The sequence below is a fragment of the Procambarus clarkii genome, chromosome 43 (assembly GCF_040958095.1).
Source record: "Procambarus clarkii isolate CNS0578487 chromosome 43, FALCON_Pclarkii_2.0, whole genome shotgun sequence".
Lineage (NCBI taxonomy): Eukaryota > Metazoa > Arthropoda > Malacostraca > Decapoda > Cambaridae > Procambarus > Procambarus clarkii.
Window position 1 is genome coordinate 22,069,467 of NC_091192.1, and position 10,336 is coordinate 22,079,802.

The 10,336-nt window shown below is 35.1% G+C and overlaps 1 protein-coding gene across 3 annotated transcripts in view; it reads left to right on the plus strand.

Moving 5' to 3' along the window:
* The first annotated feature begins 4,559 nt into the window (after window positions 1-4,559).
* Window positions 4,560-10,336, plus strand: part of LOC123755801 (chitinase-3-like protein 2) — a 26,913-nt gene continuing 21,136 nt past the window's right edge. The window contains exons 1-2 of one of the 3 annotated variants that reach the window (XM_045738621.2): window positions 4,560-4,751; window positions 7,567-7,763. In XM_045738621.2, coding sequence (XP_045594577.2) covers window positions 4,703-4,751; window positions 7,567-7,763 — 246 coding nt within the window. In that variant the 5' untranslated portion in view covers window positions 4,560-4,702. Of the gene's footprint in view, window positions 5,571-7,277; window positions 7,425-7,566; window positions 7,764-10,336 lie in introns of those variants that run through there. The other 2 variants (XM_045738620.2, XM_069300095.1) reach the window with 2 other exon arrangements.

The window sequence follows — 10,336 nt, forward strand, 5'->3', positions numbered from 1 at the left end:
GCAACTTCGCTGATCAACTGTTGTTTCCATTCCAAATCTCCATGGATATTTGTATCCAAGACGGATTCTCGCTATTACAGATTCTCTCCCTCGTCGTCCTCCTCTTCGGCCATACTGATTGGGATTGCCAGCTGCAACCATGTTGTACCATCGTACAGATTCACTGGTTTGTGCTTCTATCCTCCTTTCCTCAGTTACCTTGTCACGGTGATGTTGCCTGATAATACCTCTAATTTGTAGTTGAGTCTTGGGTATGAAGTATTCAATATGGTCTCCTTCAGCGCCTTCAGCAGCCAGCACATCTGCTCGTTCATTCCCACATATTCCAACATGGGAGGGGATCCACAGAAACTTGATGACTCTTCCCTGGTTGGTAAGTACTCTCACAGCTCTCTTGATTTCAGCGACTATTGCAAGATTTTCTGCCTGATTTTTACTTAGGCTTTGCAGTGCTGCTTTTGAATCGGTGCAAATCACTGCACCATTAGTGTTCCGTTCAAGAAACCTTAACGCCATAACAATGGCAGTTAGCTCTGCTTGCGTTGAAAAGGCATAGTTCTCAATACGCGCTTTTTCTTCATTTCTGCGTTGGAAGGTATTATCCTTGATTACCGTGTATGCTGCACCAGCCCTGCCATTGATAGGATTAGATGACCCGTCAGTGTAGATTTGATCTAATTCATCTCCGGCTTCTTTATAAATGTCCTCGAGATACTTGTGCCTCATTTCTTGTGGTATCATGTTGGATTTTTTCATTGCCATTTCAAACAAATCCACAAGTGTAGAGTAGTGTAGTGTACTGTAGTGTACTGTAGTGTACTCGTCACTACCTCTTCAAATCTCGCAAACTCAGAATATGACATTTACAAGCTATTAGTCCTTAAACATACATATAAATAATAGAGTATTGTACAGAACATTTCTCAAGACAATATTAAAGCAGTGTGCCACACACACAAGAAAAGATTTATTAGTATAAAAATAATCGAACAAAGAGTTCATATCTACGAGACATGGCAACAGTGACCTGACCAGTACGCAAGGGGGGGGGGGGGGGTTAAGGGAGGATTCTAGAACTTCCTGGTCAAGCTCTAATACACCAATATATACATTAAGACAAGTATACACAACCTCAGCAACAATACTCTGCCTAGTACATGTGCTCACAATACAAGTACATTATAAGTACTAAGTACAATCAATGCAAATTAATAAGAGGCTATTCCATTTGATAGCAAAGAAATGGATATATCGTAATAATGCATACATATTACTGGCATAATACATCAAGCATATAAATGTATACATGGTACATGGCAATACATAAAGTATGTTATATACAGTAATGCATAAATTCAATAATAGATACACATAATATTTCAAGTAACATCTGCCCATCTGCCCGAAACGCTGCGCGTACTTGTGGCTTTACAAGATTGTAAATACTATGCTATGTATTCTCACAAACCCAATGTACCTTCTTGTATATAAATAAATAAATAAATACCATTATTTTAGGCTATTCTATAGCCTCTTTAGCGGCAACGTCTGCGCGCTCATTTAAGGACACACCTCAGCAAAACTCCACTGTCTTAAACCAATCTGCTGCAAGGTAATGCTGTTCATGTAGTAGTTGTGACATGGATCATGTCCCACGCGCAAGGTCTTGCACTTTTCGATATTAAAAGGCATTTGCCAGTCTTAGAGAGATATGTCGGCTGCTATTGTCACAGTTGTTGCTGTCCGAAACGCTGTGCATGTTAGTGGCTTTGCAAGACTGTAAAAACACCAATGACATGTACCCTCACAAACCCAATGTGCCTTCTTGTGTGTGTATAATAAATAAGTAAAATAAATAAAAAGATGGATGGTAAAAGTCACTTGATACATTGAAGTCGGCAGCGTTCTCTTTCACGAGCGCCAGCATGATAGAAAACGTGATATACTGTGTTAAATCGTTCAGATTGTGGGAGACTAAATTAATTGGAATCAAGCGTCTACCCATAATTTACTAATTTTGAGCATGTTTCGGTCACAAAAAAAATGGTGCTAATGCTGTCAAAATTGAAATGCGGCAATCCAAATTTATACGTTTAGTATATATGTTGGGCCAACTTCCTTAGTTGTGAATGACATTTTTTTTTTATAACCAAGCTTAGGTATATACACAGCAATACCCTGCTACCCTATTCTATATGAAAGATTACACAGTGTAGATCAAAAACTAGCTATAAGTTCATGTAATATTCCCATCTCTCAATATGGTTAGTAATACGTGGAATCAGGAGAGAAAATAAAATATAAGGCAGATCTATTAGCTTCCACTAGCAAAATCTGGGTACAACACAAAAATATCTTCCAATATTCCTTAGTGTATGAAGTAATTACAGAGCTCAAAGTATCTCATACCATTTGGTCTGAAATCACTGATAACAGGGCAATCACAGGTATAGTGTTGGAGAGTATGTCCCAGCTCTTGTTCACATAGTTTACAATTGGAATGTCCACCATTGAGGGGATTCATTACCTGCAGCCACCTGCAGGTAATGGGATATCGATATCCCAGCATAATTCTGGCAATTACAATGCCATACTGTCTGGTGGATGTTTTATGCTGCCCGTACATATAATTCTCGGTTCTAAACATGTCATAGCTCTTTATACTCGTGCTTTCTGACCTTCGTGAAGGTTATAAGCACCGAAGGTTGGGTCTGGCCAGTTCCTGGATGGGTGGCTACCACTGATAGCCTCGTCCATGGCTAAACTGATTACTTCACCAACCATAAATTGTGATTCGTCTCCATGACCACAAATACTATAGCGACAAGAAAAGCTTCTCATCAACAAAATATTTGTTGGAGAGAAATGCGAATCCTTGGGAAATACTGTAGATCCACTGGCAACTCACGGTTCGTCTCGCTTTAATTAAACCTATTATATGTGTTTCATAAATATATTGTCATATACGAATTATTATATGTAAAAAAAATAAAAAGTCATTTGCTACCTCTTACATTTAAGGAGAACAGAGATTTCGTCATTATCGGGTAACCTGTGGCGCAGTGGTTAGCGCAGTCGGCTCACAACCGAACGGTCCTGGGTTCGAATCCCAGGCAGGGCGAGACGTATGGGCAAGTCTCCTTACACCCGTTGCCTCTGTTCACCTAGCAGTGATTAGGAACCTGGGTATTAGTCGACTGTTGTGGGTCGCATCCTGGGGAATGGTCAAATGCTGCACATATCCGAGGTATACTCGAATTTCCCACAAACGCCGCAAGGCACAGCACGAGGAAACGCCGCAAGGCTAACACATAAAAGTGAAACATGCCGCAAGGCAACTACAAGCCGCAAGGCTCAGCAACGAGTGGGCCGGAAGGTCCCAGAGTCCAAAAAAAGGGTTCACGCCCTAAGTCAAAGAGTGGGTTCACGCCCAAACAAGTTAACTTGTAAATGGGAAGTGGGAACCCTGCAGTGTATCTCGGATAGTAGCGTCTGACTATTTTGGTATTTATCCTATTTTATATTTAATAGTATTTATATATATGTATATAATATGTATGTATATATGTATAATTCTTTCAGACATGGTTGGGATTTTAGCCCTTTCCTTATGTAGGCGATGAGTCACAATAACGTGGCTGAAGTATGTTGACCAGACCACACACTAGAAGGTGAAGAGACGACGACGTTTCGGTCCGTCCTGGACCTTTCTCAAGTCGATTCTGTATGTATATATGTCCCTTTCCTTATGTTGTTGATTCTTGTGCATTTGCAGGGGCTCCAAAAATTATCTTCTCGGCTTCATTTGAAATATTTTATAATTTTCTTAACCTGCTGGTTAAGAGATGATGGGGGGGTTAAGATTACGCTGGGGAGATTTATAAGGTGCTGAGTATGGCAGTCAACTATTGGGACTTAATGAACACCATGTAGAACATTCCGCCACATTTAACATTAATACAAATGTGCTTTCCAACAGTTATTATTAAATGTTTCAAATTTTGTTTGTTTATTTATATATTTATCTTGCTATGCCTAAGTGACAGTGTCACTATTAATATTCATACGGAGACATTTGTATTTACCTGAGGGCCACTAATACTAGTGGTCTCAACGAGGACAGGAAGCCGGCGGCTTGTCAAAGTCCCCCCCCCAAAAAAAAGTTATTACCTATCTTTTTCAATAAACTGTTGATACAATTTTATGTACAGTCTACGTATTTAGAGACTTCTGTCCCACTACCTGTCCGGAAAATATTTATATTATTTGTTGGAATAATATTAGGGAGAAATAAACTATGCCCGAAACGCTTTGCGTAATAGTGGCTTTAGGCATTGTATGTACTAGCTCTACCTATAAGTCAACCAATCTTTGTAAAAATTTATTGTATGTATGTACCTTACCTAAATAAACATTTTATTTTATTTTATTTATTTATTTTATTTTATAATCCGAGTAAGAGATGTGAAATATATTACGCGAACGTTTTGTTTACCAACAAGACAGTCGGACACGTGATGGAGAGTCCAATTCAGCACCAACAACGGAGCAATTGCTACAGACACTGAACCTTATAATATAATCATCTTTGTCGTTTATTATGGATTTAATTAATAAATTAATTTAACGGACGACGTTAATTTCTGTAGTTTGAATCGTTGCTTAATGTTATCCTGGTGTTTGATAGGGACTTTGGTCTCACATGTTGAATACGTGTACAACGGGGCGACAGAACTGTCTATGGTTTATAGGTTGGACCGTCACAATTCTGCCGTTCGGCTGCGAATTTGTTAAGACTACCTGAAGTTCACAGGACGCCTGACGCTTTATCGTGTGGGGGTGACATTGGTGTCGCTAGTTTAGTGTTTAAGAGTGTGGTCTGGCGCTCACATACTCGTGAGACTTCAGGGACTCGCCAAACTGCTTACCAATATGTTTTATCTTCCGCAAGGCACAGTAGTTTTGCAGCGACAGGCAACGTGTGTTTCAGTACTTTCTTCAGTGTGTCAGTAAAACAACAAGGCTTTGCGTTTTATCCTACACTGGAACGCCGGGACACATCGACACAACTTGTGTCGTAGGATGTGAAGCCTGTTTAAGATCGTCAGTGTCCTTGAGCCTAGAGAATGACTCTTGAGTCACCCATCTAGGCATTGGCCAGTTATAACAGTGCTTAACCTGACGGAGCGAGTAATACATCACCCACACTCCCTCATCAACGCCTACAACAGCAATTAAACACTATGAAAAAAAAAATTAATTTAAGTTTTGACATAGAAAGTTAAAAACTCAATAAGTCAATACAAGAGTACCAGTTTGCAGGCTGGATAGTGTGAATATGAAAACCATTCTGGGCTATATTCAAGAAATTTATCCCGTAACTTAGTGCACTATGTTGGTTGTTATGGAATCAATAATTAAGAGTAACACGAGAAAGACTCTTGTTATGATTTTAGGATCATTGTGGATTCTAACAATCATTGTTCTCTGCTATTGTGGATGTCACATGCAGCTATTATCCCTGGAAAATGATTCGACTAATTCTCAAATCCTTAAACGTTTTGGCAAAAGTTAGTATAAATCTACAATATTTGTAAATCTGTCCAAAGCTACCCTAGGCTGCCTTGAAATTATATAAAGATCAAATGAAGGGTATTATATTATTGTGATACTGTCAATGAATAATGTGAGAAAAAACTATTTTACTGAGACAAGCATTATTGAGTGAAATTATATTTTCTGTATTTATTTACAGTATCACAGTAAACACTTATATTACAGTAGGACACTGTTTACCTGAATTTATATAATACATACTAGGTGACTTGGGTGTTGTGACCTAGGGAAAAGATTGTGATTATAGGTATGTAATGTATGATTATGTTACGTTGCTGGGTAGATTAGATACACAGTGTTTAGTGGGTTTTCATAATTATTTTAGTAGTCTCTGATACAGCAGTGTCATAGAAGTTGAGACGAAGCTTGGAGCAGAGCAGAGAGCTGAGTGAGGGCTGGAGTCACGGAAATCTATGTGGGAGAGCGTGGTGGCTCGATGGGGAGCGAGAGCGTTGTAGCTCGATGCGGTCGTAGTCTGCTGTCTGCTCTGTGTCGAAGTTGTAGCGTCTTGGGTCGGTAGGAACTGTACACGCCGAGTGCTACATTCTTGAGGTTGAAGAAGTGTGGTAAATCCAAAGTGTCTGTACTGAAGTTAACTGAATCACTTTGGAAATTGTACTGTTGGCTATTCAATTGATTGATTGATAAAGATTAAGCCACATACAAGAGATGGCATGGGCATAAATTGCCCGTAATTGGCTATTCGCTTGCTTATATTTGGTGACTACATCCTATTGGAGCGTATATTTGGTCTTTCCATCTTATTGGAGCTTCCTCCAATAGGATGGAAAGACTGTTACCTGTAATTAGGGAAAAGATTATAGCTCTGCAATTAGTGCTAATTAGTTTGTCATTAAGATAAGGAGAGATTGGAGCGAGTATAATGTTTACTTGCTACAGGTATGAGTGACATCATATAATTACATAAACAAATCCACAAGGGCCGTGACGAGGATTCGAACCTGCGTCTGGGAGCATCCCAGACACTGCCTTAATCGAATGAGCTACGACAGGGAACAGGGTTTTTGTTCATTTGATGCATCACGTTAGTGTGATCTCTGTGTGTAATATAATTACATACTTTTGTAAGGGACATTAATGTGTATGAAAACTAGCTAGTGATCTTAAGTGTTAAGTGATTCACTCATCACCATCTTTCTTTTTGTTAAAATAAGAGCTAATGGACAATATTAGTTTAGTGTAAAGTCACCAGTCTCTACACTTTAGAAAGTTATTGGCATTCTTGGGCTAAATAGTAGCTATATTAGTTTATTATAAAATTTAATGGTATGAATAAAAGCAATGTTGTTCTAAAAAATGACATGAATGCTGAATTAACATTGGCTGAAGATCAAGTATAATTACTGAAGTATAGTTACAGGATGAGGGCTATGCTTGCAGTGTCCAGTATTCCCTATAATCATCATACAACTTTCAAATTACTGTACTTATGGTTTTGGCATCTACCATTTTCTCATTTATATTGTTGCCATCATCTACATCTCATTTCATTTAATAAAACTTTTAGTCATCTTTTTGCACCTTTGCTTCAGCTTAAGACTATAGTCCCTTGTTCTAGACACTGTACATGTTAAAATTTTTTGTGAACTTTGTTGATTCCTGTCATAGTTTTTTGCTGTTATTATATTTCCTCTTCCTTTTACTAGATTTTACATTTTAACATCCAGTGTTACCTCATAGCTCTTGTTTTTTAGGTCTGGAAACTATTTGGTAGCATGTCTGCTAATAGATGATAGTTGAGGTTCATGTGTACAAGCATCTCCATGTGAATGCTGTGTTAAATTTGGGCAAGCCTAAAGACGTTTGTTGTGCATGTATTTCTGCAATAAGATCCATGGAGTTTAAATAAATTTATACCTTTGAGAAATATTTTACACTATTGTATATGTAACACATTTTTCTCACTGACAAAGCTATAATATTTTTCAGCTCACAAGAACAGTTCGAAGAATGGAAGTTCTGCAGACATTAAATTTGTATGTTATTATGCAATCCCTAACAATAGAAGTACTGAGGCGCTTCTGACCATAGATGATGTTGATCCAACTCTTTGCACACACATTATTGCATCTAAGGCCATTATTGAAAACACCACCATTGTCCCAGAAAATGCAGGAGATTTAAAGGTAAAAATAATATATGTATGATATATACAGTACAGTATATCATTTTCAGTTCACTTGCCTATTTAAGCTCATCCTTTTTTACTATACAGTACTGTAGTTTTTTCTTTTCTTTGGAATAATTTATATTGTAATACCAGTTAGTACATTATACTTTTTCTCCAATTTTGCTTGGCTGTCACTGATTACTATTTTCTGTCTTTTATATATTTATATTCATATATATATATATATATATATATATATATATATATATATATATATATATATATATATATATATATATATATGTATATATATATATATATATATATATATGTATATATATATATATATATGTCGTACCTAGTAGCCAGAACTCACTTTTCAGCCTACTATTCAAGGCCCGATTTGCCTAATAAGCCAAGTTTTCCTGAATTAATATATTTACTATAATTTTTTTCTTATGAAATGATAAAGCAACCCTTTTCTCTATGTATGAGGTCAATTTTTTTTATTGGAGTTAAAATTAACGTAGATATATGACCGAACCTAACCAACCCTACCTAACCTAACCTAACCTATATTTATAGGTAAGGTTAGGTTAGGTAGCCAAAAAAAGCTAGGTTAGGTTAGGTTAGGTAGGTTAGGTAGACGAAAAAACATTAATTCATGAAAACTTGGCTTATTAGGCAAATCGGGACTTGAATAGTAGGCTGAGAAGTGCGTTCTGGCTATTAGGTACGACATATATATATATATATATATATATATATATATATATATATGTCGTACCTAATAGCCAGAACGCACTTCTCAGCCTACTATGCAAGGCCCGATTTGCCTAATAAGCCAAGTTTCCCTGAATTAATATATTTTCTCTAATTTTTTTCTTATGAAATGATAAAGCTACCCATTTCATTATGTATGAGGTCAATTTTTTTTATTGTAGTTAAAATTAACGTAGATATATGACCGAATCTAACCAACCCTACCTAACCTAACCTAACCTATCTTTATAGGTTAGGTTAGGTTAGGTAGCCGAAAAAGTTAGGTTAGGTTAGGTTAGGTAGGTTAGGTAGTCGAAAAACAAATATTTCATGAAAACTTGGCTTATTAGGCAAATTGGGCGTTGCATAGTAAGCTGAGAAGTGCGTTCTGGCTACTAAGTACGACATATATATATATATATATATATATATATGTCGTACCTAGTAGCCAGAATGCACTTCTGAGCCTACTATGCAAGGCTCGATTTGCCTAATAAGCCAAGTTTTCCTGAATTAATATATTTTCTCTACTTTTTTTCTTATGAAATGATAAAGCTACCCATTTCATTATCTATGAGGTCAATTTTTTGGTATTGGAATTAAAATTAACGTAGATATATGACCGAACCTAACCAACCCTACCTAACCTAACCTAACCTATCTTTATAGGTTAGGTTAGTTTAGGTAGCCGAAAATGTTAGGTTAGGTTAGGTTAGGTAGGTTAGGTAGTCGAAAAACAATTAATTCATGAAAACTTGGCTTATTAGGCAAATCGGGCCTTGCATAGTAGGCATAGAAGTGAGTTCTGGCTACTAGGTACGACATATATATATATATGTCGTACCTAGTAGCCAGAACGTACTTCTGAGCCTACTATGCAAGGCCCAATTTGCCTAATAAGCCAAGTTTTCATGAATTAATTGTTTTTCGACTACCTAACCTACCTAACCTAACCTAACCTAACTTTTTCGGCTACCTAACCTAACCTAACCTATAAAGATAGGTTAGGTTAGGTTAGGTAGGGTTGGTTAGGTTCGGTCATATATCTACGTTAATTTTAACTCCAATAAAAAAAATTGACCTCATACATAATGAAATTGGTAGCTTTATCATTTCATAAGAAAAAAATTAGAGAAAATATATTAATTCAGGAAAACTTGGCTTATTAGGCAAATCGGGCCTTGCATAGTAGGCTGAGAAGTGCGTTCTGGCTACTAGGTACGACATATATATATATATAGACATATATATATATATATATATATATATATATATATATATATATATATAGACATATATATATATATATATATATATATATATATATATATATATATATAGACATATATATATATATATATATATATATATATATATATATATATATATATAGACATATATATATATATATATATATATATATATATAGACATATATATATATATATATATATATATAGACATATATATATATATATATATATATATAGACATATATATATATATATATATATATATATATATATATATATATATATAGACATATATATATATATATATATATATATATATATATGTATATATATATATATATATATATATATATATATATATATATATATAGACATATATATATATATATATATATATATATATATGTCTATATATATATATATATATATATATATATAGACATATATATATATATATATATATATATATATATATAGACATATATATATATATATATATATATATATATATATAGACATATATATATATATATATATATATATATATATATATATATATATATATATATAGACAT